The following is a 22,630-nucleotide window of genomic DNA, read 5'->3' as shown; positions in this document are numbered from 1 at the left end:
TGTTTGGGGTTGGAATCAACAGTTCTTTCTGTTTTACCTCTATTTCTAAATCCTTTCCTGATTTAATAGGACTGCAACGTGTGTTTAAGGTGTATGTGCTTAATGAGAAATTACAGAAACCAACCCCCCAGGGAAACAGCCGCATGAGTTTGAGTTCTGCGAAATGTCAGCCACTGTTCGTATGGTATCGACACTCCAGACCTTCCCTTTGCTATCGAGAAAGCTTCTTCTGCAGAATTTCAATTACTGTGCTTCTCAAACATGCTAGAAATCTCATCCTGACTGGTTCTCTCTCCTGTCATGCTAAGAAATGTTCCTGCTGTTTTTCTAACTAAAAAAAACTACACATGACAAAGAATATCTTCAAGTACATAGGACTTTATGTTTTATTCATTCCACTGAAAACCCAAGTTCTTCACATGGCACCTTTCCCAGCAGGGCCCCCACGTCCCAGCAGGGCCCTGCAGGCGGCGGGGCCAGGGCTGCGCCTGCCCATTTTGTCCCTGTCTATGCTAAAGGGATTTCGTTCCGACACTATGTACACTCACAGTTCTGAATGCCACTGAGTCACTACGAGAGAGAAAGTGGATCAGGAGGAGCAAACATCCATTCAAAGTCTGCTTATCAGAGGTTTTTTTCCTGAAAATGCACAATGGCATTTCATTCAAAACCCTTCATCCGCAGACATGGGAGACGGAGGCCACAGGTTCAGGCCCCTGTCCACAGAATATCTTAGTTTATTCACCTCCTTCATTGGTCATTGGTAGGTTTTTCTTTTAAAAATGAATCTTTATGCATTTTACAATTATAAAATCAATTACTGTTAGCTACCGAGGCTGCATCTGAGTTTCTGTTGTGTCCAGCAAGCTGAGCGCCCGGAACAGACCTCGGCACCCTGTCCCTGTTTGCGTCCTGGCTGGCAGTGAGCAGCTGGAACAAGGTGGAGGTGACAACTGGCCTGGAGTTAAGGGTCTTCCTGGCGTCTACTGGTAGAAATGCACGTCATGGATGCCTCAGGAAATTAGTAAACATTTTCCCTGTGTTTCTGGCCCCTGGTGGTCACTTTCAATGGAGATACCCCAAATATAAAATTCACTTTAGAAATTAAAAAAAAATTCCCCCCCGAAGGAACCCAGAGGCTTTGCTTCAGGGCACAAACTGAAGTCTGCGGTTATGATTGTGCTTCAAGGACAGGTTCCCATTATGTCCTAAACGAATGGTCAAGGGGATGCAGGAGGAACAAGGCAAGACCACTGTCTCCTTTCTCGTGCCAGGAGGGACGCTCCTCACCTTACTCAGGGAGGGGACCCGAATTCTTCCATCAGAACTGATGCCGCCCCCATCACCGTGATAGGAGGGACAGGGGCACGAGGCTGTGGCCCACTCCTGCTACTCTACACACTGTTCCCGTCCATGCAGCTCCTCTGTCCGCAGAGGCAGCTGCTTTCCCCTGCTTACCACAGAGCCGCAGCAAAGGGGAGACGGCTGCCCTCCAAGCAGGACTTACAAGTCTATCCCAGGGCAGCAGTCGGCTTGAAGTGCACAACCGCACACACAAGAAATGAGCCGGGACCAGTCCTTACCTCCTGCCTAACTCCTGCCACCCATGATCAATGCCTCCACTGGAGCTGACACTACACTGAAGTAGATGACGTCATATTAAAACAAATACCAAGCTGGTAACATTTATAAAAAAAAAAGAGGGGGGTTAATAAGGAGTACAGATGGCAAAGAGCAGTTCTGGGCTGGGACTCCTGGTGGCCCAAACAGGAGAGCAGCTGACCTGGGAGAGGCCAGAGAGAAAGTGGTCAAAGACACACACAGCCTCAGATTCTATCAAAAAAGGCCTATAAATAAATATCCTCTGGCCCTAAAGGAAAACGAAGTAGAAAAACAATTTTCTTCTTTAAAAAAAAAGCTGAAAGTTTCTTGAAGTATCTAAATGAAGTTTATAAAATACTTATGAACTCCCACAAATATAGAAATGTTTAAAAACCAGATGGCGGGTTGGCCATGCTGTGACTCCAGAGGTTGGCAGAGGGTTTGTGCTGACCAAACACATGCTGCATGTCCCTCTTTTCGAGTGCGTGTGGCGGTGCCCCCCTGTGCATGCCACCTCAAACTGACCAAAAGGGACCGTGTGGGAAGAGTGAGATGAAAATCTAAAACCAGGACACAGTGGGTGAAAACAAGCCACACCTGGTGTCCACCCAGCCCCTTGAGGACCTGACCGGCAGGGAGACTCCCAGAGCCCCACCAAGATGGGCAGGACATGCCCACGCGGTCTCCCCGTGAAAAGTCCAGGAACCGTGAGCATGGCTGGTGCTCCACAGGCACCCCTCAGGCCAGTGCCTCACAGAGAAGCAAAGTGGAAACACCCCCAGGCTCTGGAACTCGGGCCTGGGGACAGTGACCGTGTAGCCTATGTGGAGAGTGGAACTCGGAGGTGGTCACAGCAGACGGGCTGGCGGCCATGTGGAGGTGGGGTGGCCACCGCCAGGGAGCAACCTCGTCTCTCCAGCACCTTCAGTCCTAGTCCAGTTTCTTACTCATAGGCTTCCTCCCAGCATCCGAGTTCTCAGGACTGAAGTCAGCACAGAAGCCGTTGGGGGTGGGAGCTTGGGGCATCTGTGCACAGCTCTGGAAAGGTGGCTGGTCGGGGTACAGATACTCCTCTGCAAAGTCGGGGTACATTTCTGCAAACCTGCTGAAGTCAGCTGGAAAGACAAGGGCACCATGGTTACTGGGGCATCCAGTTTGGAGCTCTTCCCTGGGCCTCCGTGCATTCCCCCGCTCACTCTGGCAGGGGTGGGGTCTATGGTGATGGTCTTGGAGGTGAGGACAGAATCTGCACTCAGTTATTCTCTGCTGTGCACAAAACCACAGTGAAAGCAAAGGGGCAGCCACTGCATCGTCTCAGCTACTCGTGCTTCAGGGAAATCTAAAGAAATTGAACGATTCTGAGTTCAGTGGGGACTGTGTACATGTGAGGGAGACGCTGCTCATCAGAGGAATGGTTCAGGGACAGGACGGAGCGTCCGCGTGGTGACTGATACTCCATGAGGCAGGTGCTATTGATGGACACGTCTGAGCACTGCGGAGGACCAGCTGTGCACGGAGGGTCACCCTGTGAGCTGGTCACAGGGCCCGAATGCTTCCTGCCTGTACACCTCCCAGTGACCCAGGGTCGGTGTTGGGGTGGAGAGCACCCTCAGGCTTGCATTCAGGCATCCTGAGAGCAGGTGATGCTCAGAGGCCTGGGTGTGGAAGCTTGTAGGCTCCAGGGACGTGCATCTCTCCTTGCTAGAAACTTGGAACGGCTTTTACTAAAGAAGTTTGCTGTTGGTCAGGCTCACTACAAACCTCATCAACAACCCCCATTTCCACTGGGAAGCAGGGCCTACTTTAATGTAGATGCATGCGGGAGCGGCATGTGTACACACACACAGCTAAGAACCACCTCCCACCCCACACCCGTGCCTGACATTTGGATGCAATTTTAAAACATGTCCAAACAAGACGTGCACGATGACCTTTCCTGAGCAAATGTCTGCTTGTTTTTTAGCAAGAACACTTACTCATTTCCAAATGTGCACGCTGGCCAGTGTGCTGAGCAGGCGACCTTCTGAGATCCTATTGCCCACCCCTCTCCTCAGCCCACAGGCAGGTTTCAGGTCCTGGTCCCCGAGGATCTGGGCAGTCTCACTTTGTGTAGCCACAGGTAATGAAGCCAAAACCTTCCCAGAGAGGAGCTGCCCAGCAGTCAGTCCCCATGGGCGGGTGGACTCGCTCTTGCACTGGGATCCTGATCTGGAACCCTGATTGCGGATGTCCTGCTCTGGCCTGACACACACATCTGCAGCCTCCAGGATGGCGTCTATCCTGGGTCCAATCTCTACAGCCAAGCTTGGAATTTGGTTCTATTAACTGCCTGCAGAAATCAGATTCAAAAGCTCCCACCCTTCGTGGCCAGGTTTCAGGAAAAACCCTCCTCCTGAGAATTTCTGTGCTGCGGAAGACATAGGGTGGCCTGGCGAGCACAGGTGGGTAGCACCATGTGTGCCCCCACTTCCTGCATAAGTGGGCTGTCCTCCCTGCCCCCGGGGACCCTCACCGAACGTGATCCTCTCCTTCTCCTCCTGGTCGATTGCCCGAAAGAGGTCGGTCACGGTGAGTTCCGCCACCCCTAAGGCCGTCTTGAGGATGCTGGACAGGGTGTCCTCGTCTATGCTACCATCCTCCTGGGACCCGTACATCTGCAAGGCAAGGCTGGCATCACCCCAGGTCCCTCTCCTCTGTCCTCGGGCTCCACCAACTCCAACTGCCTGTCCAGAGTGGCCTGTTTTCCCTTGCCTTGGTACTCTAGCTCTCCAGCAGGCCTTGAACCCACCAGACAGAATAGCCAGAACCAGTTTGATACCCTGGGGAGTGCTGAGCCTTCTGAGAGGTCACCTGCCCTCCCACCTACAGGTGGGCTCCGTGGGATGGCGTTTGTCCACCTGGTCAGGGATGGTGCCTGTGCTCTGGGCCTTGCCTGGCACACATGGGCTTTTGCTCAATGAAACAAATCAGCCAGCACCTTGCCTGACCTTTAGAAGGTAGCCAACCCACTGACCACATCCTCTTTCTGATGGCTTCTGTTTAGTTTCTGGCAAATGATGGAGCAGTCACCACGGGGCAGCATGAGCTGTTACCATCCATGCCAGTTCCCTGTGAGGGAAGGCTTCCCAGAAGTGCTGGTGACACATGCTCCATCGTGTCGGGAAGAGGGGTGCCATCCTCTACCTGGTGCCACCTCCTCCCACTGCCCATTATGCCTGCCCCTCAGGTGGGAGCCTTGGCACATGGCCCCCAAATGGTCATGCTCTGTGTTCTGAGAAACAAGCTAAGCACCTCCCCAACAACTGTTACAGATTCTACTGGGTGACTAAGAGAAGTTGTAGGGCAGGGGCCCATCAGAACAGGAGGTGCTGAAGGCAAGGTCACCAGAGGAATCATGAGCCCACACCACAGGGTGGCCTGGATGCAGGCCCGGGGTCCCTGGATGTGGCCTGCCCAGGCCTGGAGGAGGCAGGTCAGGCTTCCCAAGACAGGAGCTACCAAATATTGACATTGCCCAGTGAACCCCCTGGCGTGATCCACATTAGCGACCTATATTGAGGGGAACTTTCCAGTGTTGCTATGAAGAGGGTCTGCTGCGTCAGAACCAAGAGAGGCTTCTCCAGCCATTGAGACAAGCAGCTTCCTGACTTATACATCAGGTTTTCATGGGTCTGGCTAATGTGAATTGAACCTGAGAGAAGCACCCACTCTGAGACCCTGATAAAACTGTGTCTTCAGGTGGGCAAAGCTGGCCCAACTCCATCCTAGGTGACAGTGTCCTGGTGAGGCCAGCCCTATCTGCAGGTGGGCTGGGACCCCATCAAGGGACTTCTGCAGCTCCCAGACTCCCAGCACCAGTGGCAAATGGCCTGTCTGGGCTGCTTAGTACCCTGGGCCCTGCTTTCTTCCCAGTCAACGGGCTGATTCAGAGGCCATGCTGGGAGAGCCAGTAAGACATGTGGCACCCAGTTGCCCTGCCCAAGTGCCCCAGGGCTCAGAAGGACCCTGTCCTATGCCTTTCTCATGAGTGAGGATGACTATTCTAGGAGGAATATGATTTGAGGAGGTTTGGGTGCATTTTTACAAACAATGGCTGGTATAAGCTTATGTGAACATAGGTTGTTACCACATTATAATGGACTCTAAAGGTACATCGCAGGTCTGATGTAACCCACATCTCACTGTCCCCATAAATTAAACTCAAGTGAACCCCGCACTTGCCTTGAACGCCAGCTGTATGGTGTCCAGGGTCTGGGCTGGCCGGCAGACGACAGACAAGGCAACCACGTACTCCCGTGGGTCCATCTCGCCGCTCCCACTCTGCAAAAGAGAGACGCCCTCAGGGGCAGCTTGGCTACCTCCCGTGGGAGAGCTGGGGTGCAACACTGGCCGCTGGGTGTTAACTAAAGGTTAGTTCCACGCAAACTTGAGATCATTTGTCTACATGAGAGCATTTGAAGAACGTTCCCAACCACTGCTTTTTCCCCTTTTTTAGGCCGTTATAATTTTCAGTCTATGCAACCGTCAGTGAAGCTGCTCGAGAAAGTACGTGCAACATGGTGACTGTTGCCTGTGAAGGCTTTCCTTTTAGAAAAAAAACAAAACCTGCCAACAAGGCTCACTTCCAGGCTCTGAAAACCTAGCCTGCTGATGGCCACACAGTGAGCAAGCAAAACAAAGGTGACTCCCGAGCTGGACACGGACACGCAGCACTAGGCCAGCTGCAGGTACCACGCAGACTGAGTGCACACCAGGCCCAAGTCTATGTGCCCCTGGCTCTGGGAAGGTGTTTAGCCTCAGATCTGAGGCTCTCTGTGAAATGGGGAATATTCCTACCTTGTAAGGCCACTGTGCCCCTGAAACAGTAAAAAACAAACATGAACAACCCACCCACTATGGTAAGATGTCTGGGGCTCAATGAAGGTCACCAACAACTCATCACCAGGAGATGTCACCAGGAGACGTCACTGGCCAAAACCATGCTCACTCTCGTATTTTAAACCTGACACTATTGTCAAAGTTCCCGAGTGAAATGTAGCCACAGTTGTGGCTCTAACAGCAACAGAAATCCACACCCTCAACAGTGTAAAGCTGCCTTTATGTCAGGGGGTCTCTCAGATGGGTCCACACCCTCCACACACACTGTGGTGCTGCAGAACCTGCAAACTCATGAGAGTCTCATGTCCAGATCACTCACCTGATCCTCCTGGTTCTCCCACGCCAGATAACGCTGTGCCTTGTGGCCACACAGAACATGCAATGTGTCACACGGGACACACTATGTTTTTCACATGGGACATTCATGGTTGAAGGAGCCCTTTCACACACACCAAGCTACAAGACTGGCTCCCACAGGATGCACAGCATAGGTGTCCGCACTAAGACAGGAATTACCAGGCGTGGCCAGTTTCTGGTTACATGGCAGCCTGGTTCTCTGTCTCCCACTCACCCAAACCCCAAAAGGCCACCCATATTTCCAGAGCTGCAGTGATGTTTGACTTTGTTTAGCCATATAACCTGATTATGATGTGCCTGGTGGAGAGGGGAGGGAGTGCTGTCCTGGGGAGAGACTCCCATGCTCTCAACAGAAGGCTGATGGGGAACCTCTAAGCTGATTGTCCGGAAAGAGGCCACTGTTTAGAAATTCCGAAGGCCTGGCTGAGCAGGGTTAGTGGAGGCCTCTGGGGAAGAAATATGGCAGGGGCCACAGGCCAGGCTGGCTTCACTGTGTGATGTCACTCATCCTTTTAGTGACCTGATTTAAGAAAACCCAAACTACAAACATGTTTATCAGCAAATGTTAATTTAAATGTCAAATCCCTTGTGCATTTAAACACATGGGAGAAAAAACCCCAGAGGACAGGTGGGCTGGTAGGATGGGGCCACCGAGGGTGGTTTTCCTTTCTCTGCTTCCAAAATTGTCTAAAGAATGTTTATATTGCAAGGAAAACCTTTTAGACTTTGAAAAGACAAAGGTTTTTCCCCCCACCCCCCGCTGGGTGCCTGTGCTACCTCGTCAAACAGTGAGAACATGTCGGCCAGCGTGTCTGAGGCAGGGACTTCCAGGTACGCAGCAAACTCTGAGACATTGATCTTCCCACCCCTCTTCATCCTCGCACTTTCCGCATACCTATCCAGATCTTTTTCAAGGTTTTCTGGTTTCAGGCTAAACAAAAAAAGAGAAAATGTTTTTTCCAATAAAATCAGAGAATGCCAAAAATAGGACGTTTACTGTCTTGTTTTAAAACCCAAGAAAATATCAAAATTATTTATAGACCGAGCAGCTGATTTTCAAAAAGAGGCTTCTAGTAACTTAAAGGCACGTGACGCATTTTGTGTGTCTGCTAGGCACTTACACCCTCAGTGGGGCGCTCTGTGAGCCAGGACGTCCTCCTGGGGTAGCTCCAGAGAGCTGGCACCAACCATTAGGGCTTTTAAGACATCTGTGTGGACTGAAGTTGGTATTTGAAAAAAGAAACATAACCAAACTACAGAACAAGCCCTCTGGCTCTCTCCTTGACTCCCTGTCTCGTCTCAGGTGACGGCAGGCAGCCCTGGGTGTGCTGCGACCTCCAGCTCAGTCACCAAAACCTGCAGGGTGGAGACCCGTTAGGTTTGGCCAGAAGTTCCTGGTCCAGCACAAAGCTTTCCTCTCACTGTTGTTGAACACATCGCAACTGCCGTGTCACACGCTGCAACCCTGATGCTCGTCACAGCATTTGAGGGAGCATCCTTTCTGACAAACTGCTCAAGAGTAAAAAAAAAAAAAACCAAGGCACTCACCCCAGGCCCCTCACCAGCCTGGCAAATTCTAGAAGGCAGGTGTCTGCAGGGAGACGAAGCTGACCTTCCGCCAGGGCCAGCTGGCAGTCCTCGAAGGTGTAGTCGGTCACAGAGACTCCCAGGGCCCTACGGCAGAGAGGAGGGCCCCTACTATGAGCACCCTGCACAGCGGCCACCCTGCTTCACAGGAGCTTCCCTGGGGCTCTCCTAAGTCAGCTCTGATGCAGAAACGCTGGCAGAGGCAATGACAGCATGCGTGTCCTACATCCTGCCCTGAGCCCCCGCGGCACCCTCACCACACACGATTAGTATATGAGGGGAGGGCTCTGAACACCAAGATGCACAGAGGGGCCATGTGGAAAGTTTAACACTAAACATAAACACCTAAGAGCTGCCTCCAGCTTCGCTGTTAGCTCAGTATTATCTCAGTCTGCGCCCCACTAGGAAACAAGCATGCATTTGGTCTTTAAGATGATGACACTAGCCCACGGGGGTGTTTTATGGAGAAGCTCAACTCTTTACAGGTGACCAGGGATCGCTTTTATAAAAGCTGACACTTCCCTGAAGTTGTGGAGTCAGAACTCAGCCATTCTCAGAGCTGTGTCAAGAGTCCATGAAAAATAACCTTTCTGACTATTAAAGAAAACATTCAAGGTAGGAAATTTATGAAGTATAGAAAACTAAACAGCTCCCAACCTTATAACTGAGTGGGCTCGCAATTATTTGGATCAAAGCTCCTGCTGCCACGATAACAGTTGCAATCACGTGGGGAAGAAACAGGAACTCTGACATTCTCAACAAACTCAGGTATAACCCTTTGGGGACAGAGGCCAGAACCCTGTCAGCAGTGCCTCAGACTATTCCACAGGAAGGCGGGACACGGTCAGCTCAGAGACTGTCCACTGAGCCCTTGGGGATCCTGGCCCCTTCCAGGTGTATCTGAAGGTGAGAGTAAAGATGAGGGAGGTAACAGCTACTGAAATTGTCCTGCAGTTGCTGAGGCAAGGGAGCGCCCCATGAGTTATCTGTCCCCTTCCATGGACTATATGATGATTCCTCTCTATTCACAGGAATAGTATCTTTAGGATACATTTCTTTAAAAATGTTAATAGTTAATTTATTTCAATGTGTACTAAGCATATTTATACCTAACATGTTGAGCCTGCAACTCCATGGATGGATATTTTATTTTTATCAAGAGGCTGAACAAGGGTGTCACTGAGCGCCCTGACTTCCCAAAAGTTGAGAATCAAGTTTATCCCTGTGGCTAGTATGTGATACGGAGAGGGAGAAGGAGAAAGAGAGGGAGGAGTTTCAGAGGGTGGGTGCCCACGGTGAGAGGGGGTGTTTTGCTGCACTCTGTCTCTAGCGTCAACTTTCTGAGGAGCCCGTGGACAAAGACCAAACACCTTGATGAGTTTTAATTCATGTATGTAGAGGTGAGAATGCATGATTTTGCCCAATATAGTCTCACAGAATGCATTAGAGTAGGGGTATACTGAAATGTTTTATTCTAGAAGTCTGTCACACAGGCCAGCAATAGCAACTGTTAGGAACCCCTAGACAGCCGCGTGGACCCCCACACAAGTGACACTCACTGTCAGAGCCGCTGAGCTGCTGAGCCCCCTTCCAGGCACCAAGGTGGCCAAAGTCAGAGGCAGCCCCTGCTGCCCTGGAATAGGAGAGAGGAGGAGAGGGGGAGAGGACGGGACAGGAGGGATGAAGGCGGTTAGAGGGGGAGGTGTGTGAGCTGACACTACCACTACCTGGGACAAGCCAGGAACGGCAGGAAACAGGTGAGCGTGGTCCTGACTGCGGCACGGGCACCATACCAGTGGGACGCATATTTGTACAAGGTTAGATGTACAATTACCACACTGAATGTGGTAAGATGGAGCAGGAACATTAATAAACACTGTATGGGGAGACGGACAGTGAAGCTTTGAGGACGTCCAGCCCAGACCCTGAGGTCTGCACAAGCCAGTGCTCTCGCTGATCGCTCTGCTGCCCATCAGCACTGGGGTGCCCATACATGCAGCACCTGAGTGACTGATGGCTATGGATATTCGTGAAATTAAGTGATGTTTAAGCATCTTCCAAATGCTGAACAAACAGAAATGTCATCTGACAAAAACAGGAGACATAAGGTATGCCCAACAGGTGCAGTCCATGCTGTTCACTAGCTTTGGCAAGAACCCATTTCCAAATGCTGTTGGCTTTCTTGTTTTTAGCAACGCTAAGGAGGAAAACAGCAGGGAAGCAAGAGTACTGGGTAATACTCAGGGAGGTCAAGGAATCCGGGAGGCTGGGAGGAGGGAGAGGGCGCACTCACTCGGCCATGACGCGCCGCACGTTGCTTGCGTACAGGGCAGGGTCCCTCTTCTCCGCCTCTGAAGGGCTGTACACGGGAAGGAACTGAGCACAGAGGAGGCTGCATTACTCCCACAGTATCACAAGACACCCGCCTTACCCAACGCCAGCATGAGTGACAATCATGAGCCTGACAAAATTGAGATCTGTCAAAGCTCTTCCCGTTAGAATCACCTTTGAAGAGGTCACACGTGCACATGCACACATGCAGCCACCATGTGCACGTACATGCACGTGTGTGTGACAACTCCCAACCTGCCGTTCCTCACTGGGAGTGCCCACTCCCCCGACACTGAAGTTGTAGCCAGGGCACTGTATTTGTAATTTCATGCAGGGGCTTAGTCTTTAGATGTAAAAGAATTACATGTGTGTTTTCATTTCTAAAGGTCTCAGTTTTGTGTTGCATAAAGGCAAACCACCACCACTAAGCCCTTTTCTTTAGTATGAATATTTAAGAACCAAGGAATATCCTAAAATCCTATCAACTCTCATCACAGAACTCTAACCTTTGGCTTACAGCTCCTCACATTAGCATTGGCATCTTGAGGAGTAACACCAGGAAATACATTTAGAGGGCACACAGCTTCTTTTCAATGCTTATAATAAGAAGCCAGGTCTGAAATAGAGCTGTTTCAACTGGGAGGCCCAGAGCAGCCCCAGCTTGTCTTACTCAGAGCCTGGCTCCACTGTGCTCCTGGCCACCAGCAGGCAAGCCACATAAAATGTCCTAAGCAGTAGGCTGCTATCCTTGGATTCAGGCCAAGGCCCTTTCAGCTCCTGAGTATTAAGTGGCTTCCAGTCTACTGAAGTGAAAAACCTGGCAGAAAGCCATCTCATTTGTAGTCAGTTTTACTCTGCAAAATTTATCAGAAGGTAGTAAATTGTTTCATTAAATACTTAAGTTGCATACGACTCATCTTTAATTTTCAAGTGCAGGAGTAGCCTATTAATTCCCTTTTTAAGAAAATAAACTCTGTTTCTCATTCACTCAGATAAAATTTACAAGCTGAACAAATATAACTGCATTTAATTTAGCTGAGAGGATGGGTGTTGTAACTTCATCTGAGGCATCCAATGGGATGCAAACTGAAAGGAAGGCTACATGATCTGACCAAGCATCAAAGAGAAAATGACAGTATGACAAATTTAGCAGTATGAATTCAGCAGTATTAGTATCAGGTAAAAATAAAAGCTAAAAAAATTATTCACTGCATATGTGCAATTTTATATGCCCTTAAGCTGTGTTAACCATAATAAAAGAATAGACAGGTTTAGTTTCCTTGTTGATCTAAAAAATCCTATCTGAGTAGACTCAAAATCATCCAAGACACACAAAGTGATTAATGCAAAACTACTGGAAAGCACCTCTAAGGAGCCATATGAAATGGCAAGAGTTCAAAGAGATAGATGACATAACATTGTATCTATGCAGTAACAATGTAACATTGTATCAATATAAACATCAACATAACACTAACACTGTATCTATTTAGACACCTATATAATATTGTATCTGTATAGACAGTGTAACATTGCATAACATTATATTTGAGTAGATACTAATATAACATTGTATCTATAAAATACCTTGATACAATGTATTTATAATCCCAACACAGCATTGTATAACACTGTATTTATACAAACCTCAATTTCAACTTGATTGTGAAATTGACACAGGGTGAGCCACAGGATTTCCAACCTTAAAAATGAATAAATTTATAGCATTGGTTAAAAGATTCCATTTAGTTGAATTACTTTCAATTCTGGAACAAAATTGTTAGACCCCTTGCCCTGCAGAGGGCAGTACTGGGCAGTTAATTCTCCTAAATCTGAACCTTAAAATACAACAGTGAGAGAAAAGGCTACTTTCATTAAACAGCGGTCTTCACTGTTCTTATTAAATATGTCCATATCTGCAGCTTTAGTTTGCCCTGCAAGCCACTATTCCCCAAGTTTGCTTTCCAACTCAGGAAACCTTGTTCAACTGTCCTTGCCCTGGTCATCCCATGGCAGCACAGACTAGACAGGCGCTAAGTCATGCCACTCCCAAGTCTGACTCTCAGATTCATGACTTCAGAACCAGCATTACCACCCTTTTATTTGCAGGAATTGGAAATGGGGAGCCATCTGGAATCCTGTCCCTGTGTCTTTGTTCACTACCTCCTTGATATACAGTCCCCATCTTAACTCTCACACCACTTCTGCCTCATCACTGACAGCCTCAAGCCCAGGCCACCAGGACCCCAAAGGAACCCCTTCCAGCCCTTCTCCCAACTTCTACTTTGCTTCTCACCACCCACCCTCCACACTCCAGCCTCAGAAATGTGAAGACCACATATCGTACATGCTGCTCCTCGTGGCACCTCCCCAGTGTTCTATTTCAAACATGTTGGCAAGGCCCCCAGGCCCCCTGGGAGGGCCCTTGCTGGCCTCAGCACCCACCCTTCCATTTCCAAACACCAGCTCAAAAGGCAGCACCCTGGAGGTCAATGTGCCTGGAATCTCTGTCTACCCCCCCCCCCCCCCCAATAGCTGAGCAAGAGGACAGCCCCCTGGAGGTCTGCTGTCTTCAGGGTTAGGATGGCAATTACTGAGCTGACAGATGCAGGGTGTGAAAAGAAGAGTTCTCACAATTATCTTCCAAATGGGGCTGAACACAATTAACTTAAGTCCAGGAACCCAGGGTGGAAGGATGGGCCAGATTTTTACATTTAGTTTTTACAACAGGCTGAACCTAACTGCTGTCAAACAGCAGTAGGTCATGTGTTCAGGTTTCACATTTGCTGAAGTAACTGGAGCACCTTCCCAGGACGACAGGACAAACGAGATAGCAGTGTCTGACTTACGCTCCAGGGCCTTGCCACGTCCACGTGATGGTGTCCTGGGGACAAGAAATGAATGGAGGAAACATGACTTGGAGTCAGGCACCAGAAATTCCTGTGAATGCCACATGGGCTCTTTGACCAGGAATCAAACCCAAGACCCTTTGGTGCAGAGGCTGATGCTCTAAACACTGAGCCAAACCAGCCAGGGTGGAACTTAAATATCTTAATTTGAAATTTTCCTAGAGCAGAAACTAGGCAATGAGAGCTGCTGAGGCCACTGTGTGTGTGTGTGCGTTGGGCGGGGGTGGGGTTCAAATGAAAATGTCAGGATTGATCACGTGAGAGGAGGACCACCACTTCCTGACCTATGAAGGCAGGATTCAGTGTGTGAATACTGGGGAATACTCTGGAATACCAGGGCTGATTAGAAAACTGGTACAAACACCTCACAGTCTCACTCCCAGGCCATTTGCCTCAATACAAATCTGCAGGAGAACACACTCACCAGTTTATTTGGGTACCGCAAAACCACAGGCTGGACAGGAACTCCAGGGATGAAGGCACCTGCAGGAAAAAAGGACAGAGGAATGCTGACCTACTGCCAGGTAGCAGGTCCTGCGCTTGCATGTCTCACGTTGGCATCAGAATTAAGTGAGATTTCCTGCCGGACCTTCCTGGTCAGCAGCGATCTAGTGCCTGGAAGGTTCCCTCCATATCTGTGTGGGAAATACTCAGAATTCTGGGGCCGCAGCCCCGCTGGCAGGACGCAGACAGGAGCGTCTCCAGGCTGAGCTGCACTTGGTGGGACAACTGGGAGCACCAGTGGGAGCGAGGGTTGCCCCCACTTTCTCAAGGAGAAAAAAAATAATTAAGAAAACTACTTACCAGGTTTGAAGGTAATTAGACAGGTCCTGTTGGTACATGTTCCCTCTGGAAAAATCATTATCTTGAAATAAAAATAAAAAAAAGAAAAAAGTTCAGCAATAAAGGGACATAATTCAGAGTGCACAGGTACCAATTTTCACAATCTATTTCTCTATTGCTGACATAATTTAGATACTTAAATCATTTTCAGTTGAACAAGTTGAAATGCATTATGGAAGCTTATGCTGATTTCTTCTCTAACTGTGGGATTTATTAAAATCTGGAAGCAACACAAACTGACAAAACACACGCCTTCTTAGACCAGGGACTTGTAGATGGCGAAACGTGGTCCCTGCCTCCCAGCTTCCATGAGGACCAGACACAACTGCACTAAGAGGACTGTTCATGGGGAGCAGGTGTCCCACAGGCAGAGCAGGGCAAGGGCACACAGATGATAGCCCTCGGCTAAAGGACTCAGGATGGCCCCAAGGGAAGGAGGCGGGTGCTGGCCAGCAAGTGGAAACACCAACAGAAGCCACAGTTAAGCAACACTCATCCCCACTGGACTTCCAATCACTGATTTGTGCTGACTTACAGCAATGTAATGTGAACTTTCCCCACTGCTGAAAACTACAGACCATGTGGATACTTTCAATTCTGGGTCCCTGAAGAGAAGGCCATCTCTAGGTGGCACTGAGCCAGCATGGGTACAATCCTGGCATGGCCAACGGTCAGGCAGGTAAGCTGAAGGAGGAGTGGGAACGACCTGTACTTGTAGGGGTGAAAGCCAGGGAACCTCTCCAAGTGGTTACCCAGGGGCACAGGTGCCGAGCGCCAGGCCCTCTAGTGTTTCCTGAGCAGCCAGAACCCAGAGTCCAGTGGGACATCCAGCTTCCCAATGTTGGCTCAGTTGAAAAGAAGAAAAACACAGTGTGGGTCAAATACATCTACAGCTAACTCCAGCTGAGGCCAATACCTCATGGTCTGGGTCAGGAACCAGACATGTGACAGGAAGCTCAGCCCAGGATGCCCAGAAGCAGTGGGCACCTTACAAACGAACACACTACTCAGATACAACACTGTGCTGACCCCAGCAGGGAGGTTAGCAGCCCTTTCCGACTCAGAACTTATAAAAAGATTTGTCGTCAATAAAGATGACTAGGGGAACTTCAGGTGCGGGTCTGAATGGCTTCTCCTTATTTCTTTTAATTTTAAAATTCCAAAACCAAAAGTACCTGATATTTAGCAGATTCTTGGATTTGCATGCTCATCAAAATAAAAAGAAACTAAACACATCCAGCCCCAGGGAAGGCAAGTCCTGGCTCTTTTGTCTCCCCCCCCAACCCCCCCCCCCCCTTGCCCATCTTTTGGAACAAATGTAAGCAGGGCTGTGTTACCTGCGGCCACCTGCCGTTTGACTGTGCCCGTCTCTTGATCTCCTCCACCGTCCTCCTGCGGGAATCCTGGTCTGACCGGGACACAAAGACAGGCCGTATGTACTTGATCAGAGCTGAAAGAGAAGGCAAGTTGCCCTATGGCGATGCACTGCTTCCACCTGAGCAGGACTGGGTGAGAGGGGAGACCCCCCAGCTGTCCCGAGGGCTGTGCCACGGGGCGGGCGGGAGTCCTTGCCTGACCACATGGAAATCAGAAACACCAAAGCTTCTGCTGAACTCAGACCACAGCACAAAGCCTTACAGCACATGAGGCCCAAAGTAACTAACACTGAGTATCCACAGGTCAATCAGGGACAGAGCGGAACAAGGCTGGCCCACCAGGGAGCAGAGCGCCTCTGTCACCATGTAAATAATGACGGCATGGGGCCCAGAGGCTCCGTCAGAGAGCCCAGGCACGTGGCTTTTGTTGTGGCTTGGACTGTGTCCCTCAAAAACACAGGCTCATGTCTAGACACCTTGATGGTGAACTTATTTGGAAAGGTGTTTGCAGATGTATTCCAGGACAGGGAGGCAGTGTGGACTGAAGTGGGACCTTTCAGCGACCAGGGTTTTTTATAAAGGAGAACAGACAGACAGGGAGACAGGGAGACAACACTGTGTGATAAGGGAAGCAAAGGTGGGAGTGACGTGACTGTAGCCAAGGGGCCTAAGGACTGCCGGGTGCCCCTGGAAGCCACAGAGGCCTGGGATGGGCTCTGCCTCAGCGCCAGCCCAGTCAACACCTCGATGTTGGACTTCCAGCCTCAGGACTGGGGCAGAATAAACTCCTGTTGTTTAAGCCGCCTGTCTGTGGTGCTGTTGTGGCAGAACCTGGGACACTCATCCTGACTGTGGGTCAGGGCTCCCTAGACCAAAGCTGACATCCGTCCTCTTGCAAGAGGATTCAAGGCGGGAAGATACTTCTTAGAAGAGAACACTTTGAACTGACTTTATTTATTTTTTAAATATCTTTATTGATTTCAGAGGGGGAAGGGAGAAGGAGAGAGAGACATAGAAACATCAATGATGAGAGAGTCACTGATCGGCTGCCTCCTACATGCCCCACACTGGGGATCGAGCCCGCAACCTGGGCATGTGCCCTGACCAGGAATCGAACCATGATCTCCTGGATCCTAGGTCAATGCTCAACCACTGAGCCACGCACAGCTGGGCTGAACCAACTTTGAAGTACAACTGTCCTCAGTGACAGCTTCGTTCTGGAGGAACGAGGTTGAGCTAGAGACCAAGGCAGCTGGTGACCCCCCAGGGCGAGTGAGGCTGTGTCACCCCTGCTCCGCCTGGGTCCTTGCTGAGCCCAAGGTGAGCTTCCAGCTCCTCTCCTGAGTGTTTTCATTACTTGTAAGGAATACTATTACCTGACTTCTTAGTGGTCTTCCAAAGAACGAGAACATTTATTTACAAAAATATAATAAAATTCTATCTGGCTGGGTTGCAGGGCCCACAACATCCCAGACACGTGAACCTTAGTGCTGCTCTTTTCCCTGTGTCTTGAACATCCTGCCTTTTCACCATTCTATGAACTGTTTCCTCCTTTCTTGCCAGGTATTCCCAACTCTGCTAAAACGACAGTGAGAAAGAAAGGGAGGGTGATGACATTGCTTTCTGCGACCCACAACAGGGTCCTCTCCCAACCAGACTGTGCCGGCACCCTGAACTCCTAACCCCCAGGACCCGTGAGGGTGGCCTGCTCCGACCAGTAGGTGTGCTCCCACACTCTGGGGCTGGGGAGGGATCTCACTCACTTCCCCATATCGGAATGTCTCTGCTCTCTGCCTTCATCACGATGGAGGACATGGTCATGGTGACGGGAATGGCATCAAAGTAGGAGGAGTGCGGGGCCAGGGTGAGAATGGCCGCTTCAGTGGGCAGGGCCTGCCGGCCCTTCACAGTGACCCGGTGGAAGCCACCGACGAACCACATGGTACGCATGATGGCCTTGAGCAGGAAGTCCACGACCCTGCAAAAGAAGGTGCAGGTCAGATGTGCCAGCAGTGGGCCCCAGCCCCCCCCACCCCATTATGCACACACCAGTCACACAGAGACCATCGCTGGGGTCTCAGCGCTAACCTCACTCAGTCATCCAGGGACAGCTCATCCTTGCAACAGCTATTACTGAAACATCCCACAAGGGGAAAAAGGGTGCTGCTCTCTTTATTTAAATGTGCAGTGGGATGTTTTCTTCATGCATTTATCCAAGAAAATAAAGAGCCTGCTCTGTTACATTACTCAGCAGCTTTAAGACAACACGTGACCCTGGAATATAACAGGAAAGCACACGGGGCCAAAGTTAAAGACACCGATACCTTAAATGTTACGAAGAGATTTACTGGCATTCCAAGTATATACATTTTAAATGATAAAACACCTAAAACACATATTAAAATATGGAGTGAAACCCAGAGCTAAGATTAGGAGCAGAGACCTGCCGTGTAAACTCCCCACCCACATGTGGGTGAATGGCATAGCGAGTCAGTCTCAGCAGCAGGACATGCGCCAGTCCACGGGAAGGAGTCACCTTTATAAGGAGCCAGGCCTCACCTGGCCACTGGTTTACCTGCTTATCGAATTGGGTAAAATGGCTACAGAAACACAACAGCCTCAAACTGCACTGGACTGACCTCCCAAGGGGCTTGAAAACCCTGAAGAAAATTCCAGAAGATGAGGCCTGACTGGTCTGAGCAGTCACCAGTGGCCAGAAGAGCACAGGGCCCTGAGGAGCTGTTTGGAATATTTCTGTTTTTCAGGATGATGAACAGTGACTGTGAGGCTGCACACCGAGATGTTGGGATCGAGCACGAAGCACTACTGCTCAAGCCGGTGGGATCGTGCAGGTATGCGCTTTTATTATTCGTCCAACTGCATGTTTTAAATGCATATTACTGTTCACAATAAAAACATGTACAGAAATGAAAGTCAGTAATGCCCACTGATGTATAAAGAGGAAGAAACAGGGCTGTGGGGGAAGCTGCAGTGGGGACAGGAACTGTCCTGAAGGCAGGTTTGGAGGCAGGAGGGAGAGGAGAGCTGTTAAACAGTGGGGATCAAATCCCAATCTTTCTATTAGAGACACACCCACCACCTCAGATCAAAGCTCAATAGAAATATGGGAGGGGCGGAGTGGTGTTACTGATAGTTCTCCAAAGGTGTTGGTGGAATTCTATCCCCACTCAAACTGCAGGAAGGCTGCGTGGATGCCGGCCTCAGAGCACAGCCCTGCCCACTACTCAACGCTGGGGCCCAGTGCCACTCACCCCAAAGTTCAGGCAATGATGACAGACCCAAGGTGCCCTGAGCTTTTCCAAAGGAACATGAATTGGGACACAGATCTACCTACACAAGGCTGGGGACCTCCACCTTCTGCTCTACCTTCATCACACAGGTGGGCACCTTAGAATCTGAGACATGTGGGCAGGACCAGCCCCATGACAGGGAACAGACTATGAACTGAGGAGGCCCACAGTGCAGGCACGGTGTGTGTGTGTGTTAAACCTACACTGTCATCAGTATTGTTACAGAAAGTCAAGAGCGAGGCCATTGGAGAAGCGCAGGGAACAATAAAACACTCTTGGAAATCAACAATCTCAGTGCAGAAATAATCAATTCATGAGAAAGTCTGGAAAATGTGGAGCAGAACGTGCAGAAAAAATGAGAGGGACAGACTATAAGGCATGAGGAAGAGTTTCTCAGAGCCCAGCGAAGCCATAAATCTTCACGTCCTGTCAAGGTGCTGAGCAGAATGAATTTTTAAAAAAGTCTCATACTTAGAAATATCCTTCAAGAATTTTTCAAATGACCAAGGACAAAGAAGAGTCTAAGGCCTCCCAGTAAGGAACAAGCAGGTTATTCCAGCATTGGCACTGTGGGTGGTGCAGGCAGCAGACCCACATTTTCAAAGCTCTGAGGACGTAAGATTTAGAACCTTTAATTCTATTTCCAAACTATCCATCAACTGTGCAGGGAAAACAAAGACATTTTCAGACACAAAACATGTCCAAGTTCCTTATGCACGTCCTCTTTCTAAGAAAAGAGCCTGATATTCTAGATAATCTTGGACAAAAAGCAAGAAAAAGAAAAACCCCCACAGAAACAGGCCCAGGAAATAGTAGATGGTGCCCAAGAGGGCAGCAGCCAGGAGCCAAGCGATGCCACACTAGGAAGAGATTACAGTCTCGGCAGCAGCAGGGACCATGAGACGGAGCATCCTGAGGCTACACTCAAGGCTCACTATGCTTTTTGTACAAGGCGAAACAAAAGATTGAAATTCTGTAAAAGAGGAGAAAAATACAAGGGAAGTGAAGTTCAAACAGGTCATGTGCATGTAACTGAGAATCACAGGTGTCAGGAAAGAACAAACATCCACAATGACTGTGATGGGTGTGCATTCTAATCCCCCACGAGGGGGCGCTGCAGTGTGTGAACTTGTGCAAATGGACTGAGCTGTCTCCTGCCATGTAGTTGGGGGTCTGCCCTCAACAGACCAAATAACAGCTCTTTCCTTAGGGTCACGGGGCCTACAGGAGACAAAATACAAGCATACGCAGACAGCGGACACCGAGGAGTGGGACCCAGAAGGGTGGGCCACAGACTAGCTTTCTATCTCCTGCTCTCCTTTGCTACTCTACTCCCTCCATTCATGCAATGTCCACTGAGCACCCACTCTCTGCCAGGCATGAGGACACATCAGGGAACCCAGACAGAAATCCCACCCACCTGCAGTTCATTCTGTAGGGTGGGAAATGAGTTTTGTTAAAAATTAGTGAATTGTGGAGTAAATTAGAAAGAGGTATCGCCCATGAAACAATAAAAATAAAAGGAAAGCAAAGTCAGGAGAGTCAGCAACAGCACAGACATGAAGGGAATGAGCTAACCTGTGCATATCTGAGTGAAACACATCAAAGGGAGAGAATCACCTGTGCAAAGGTCCTGGGGCAGCAGTAAATAACATGCTGAAGAGGCAGGAGGCCCACGTGGCTGGAGAGAGGGGGAGAGGGAGGGAGGGAGGGAGGGAGGGAGGGAGGGAGGGAGGGAGGGAGGGAGGGAAGGAGGGAAGGAGGGAGGGAGGAGAAAGAAGACTGTGGGACGAATGGCAGATCACGAGGGCACTGCAGGCGCTGACAGGAAGACAGTATTACTCTGTAGTACCCAGTCACAAAGCTCCTGCAGAGCTGAGGCAGAGGAGAGCCAAGCTCTGACTTCCATTTGTAGAGGACCCTTGACTGCTATGAGAGCAGGTGACAGGCTACTCTGGGGTTTGGGCCAGAGGCAGTGGGACCAGGTGGAGGGTCAAGTGTGTTCTAAAGGTGGAGCCACTACATTTCCTGCTGGTGAAAGGGAGGTGTGAAAGAGGGAGGGTCCCAGTAATTCCTGGGCCTGGCCTGGCCACAAACAGTATGAAGTCCTATCAACGGAGGTGGAACAGGTGGGAGATGGGAGCCCGGAAGCTCTGTTTGGGTGCACTGAATTGGAGATCACCTACAAACAGGTCAGCTCTGGGGTTGGGCTGGAAGAGAGGTCTGGGATAGAGAAAGGAGTCTAAGAGCCATTGGCCTATGGATAGTCATGGACATCCCTGAAATAGATGAGCTCACAAGGAGGGTACAGGGACTCACTGCAGCCAAGGTCAGGGAGAGGTAGATGCAGCCAGCAAGACAAGAAGGGGCTCACAGAGGTGAGGGAACAACTGGACACTGAGGAGACAATGTGTCCAGATGGAGGGAGCATCCTGACATAGAACCCTGGGGTTGACTGCTGGGGTATTGGTCCCTGAATATGCAGGCATGTGAAGAGTGGGGCAAGAGCCCAATCCACCTGGGTCTTTAAGATCCATATGGTCCTGGAGACCACTGATCTGCACCTTTCAAACAGTTTTGCTACAGAAAGCAGCACCCAGACAATGGGAGAGGTGACAGCTGGCCTGGGTGTTGATGAGACCTGGGGGAGTGAAGCATTGACAACTGACAATGAACAGGAGGGGCCTGGGGCCATGTCCTGGAGCTGCAAGGAGCTTCGAGCTCAATGCTGGGCCAGGGTGGCCAGGAGCAGGGACGGTCCCTGGACAGCAGGCCTGGAGGCAGTGCTGAGTTGCAGACATGCAGGAGTAGGTAGGGGCTGCTGGGCTTCTCTAGGAATCCCGAATTGAGACCCTGGGGTAGAGAGGCTTCCAGGAGTGCAGAAAAGCTAAAGTAAGTTCAAGTCCAGTCTCCAGCCTCCAGTGGACACATGGCATCAGGAGTTGTCATGAAGGTGGTTTTCTCAGATCCGAGAGTGGAGTGAGTCCCTACACGGAGCACTCAGGACTGAATCATGTCCCCGAAACTCCTATGTTGATGCCCAACCCCCCACATGACTGTATTTTGAAATAAGGTTAAATGAGGTCATAGAGGGGGGCTCTGATCTGATAGGACCAGTGTCCTTATAAGAAGAGAAAGAGAGATCAGAGCTCTCTGGCCTGTGAGGACCCAGCGAGAAGGTGGCATCTGTAACCAGGAAGAGACCCTCACCAGGAGCCCAACCTCTGGCACCCTGACCTCTGACTTTCAGACTCCAGGCATGAATGTCTGTTGTTTAGTCCCCGGCTGGTGGTGCTTGGTTAAGGCAACCTGAGGGGATTAAGACACCCTTTTTCTACCATGAGTTGGGAGGGTGAGCACCATGACCAGTCATCACTGTGGGCCCACCTGACCTGTCTCAGGTGTCAGCCTGCTGGTCAGGTTTTGCAAGAAGATG

General features: G+C 50.1%; 1 protein-coding gene across 2 annotated transcripts in view; it reads right to left on the bottom strand.

The window, feature by feature from the left end:
• Window positions 1–362: 362 nt before the first annotated feature.
• Window positions 363–22,630, bottom strand: part of LPCAT1 (lysophosphatidylcholine acyltransferase 1) — a 42,651-nt gene continuing 20,383 nt past the window's right edge. For both annotated transcript variants that reach the window (XM_087815358.1, XM_016212150.2), the window contains 12 exons: window positions 17,647–17,861; window positions 15,845–15,957; window positions 14,469–14,529; window positions 14,089–14,147; window positions 13,605–13,639; window positions 12,403–12,457; window positions 10,718–10,800; window positions 8,386–8,511; window positions 7,615–7,768; window positions 5,824–5,922; window positions 4,115–4,256; window positions 363–2,717 (listed from right to left, as the gene is read on the bottom strand). In XM_087815358.1, coding sequence (XP_087671484.1) covers window positions 2,533–2,717; window positions 4,115–4,256; window positions 5,824–5,922; window positions 7,615–7,768; window positions 8,386–8,511; window positions 10,718–10,800; window positions 12,403–12,457; window positions 13,605–13,639; window positions 14,089–14,147; window positions 14,469–14,529; window positions 15,845–15,957; window positions 17,647–17,861 — 1,327 coding nt within the window. In that variant the 3' untranslated portion in view covers window positions 363–2,532. The remainder of the gene's footprint in view (window positions 2,718–4,114; window positions 4,257–5,823; window positions 5,923–7,614; window positions 7,769–8,385; window positions 8,512–10,717; window positions 10,801–12,402; window positions 12,458–13,604; window positions 13,640–14,088; window positions 14,148–14,468; window positions 14,530–15,844; window positions 15,958–17,646; window positions 17,862–22,630) is intronic.

The sequence above is a fragment of the Miniopterus natalensis genome, chromosome 3 (genome assembly GCF_054644295.1).
Source record: "Miniopterus natalensis isolate mMinNat1 chromosome 3, mMinNat1.hap1, whole genome shotgun sequence".
NCBI classification, from domain to species: domain Eukaryota; kingdom Metazoa; phylum Chordata; class Mammalia; order Chiroptera; family Miniopteridae; genus Miniopterus; species Miniopterus natalensis.
This window is presented reverse-complemented; position numbering and strand designations above follow the sequence as displayed.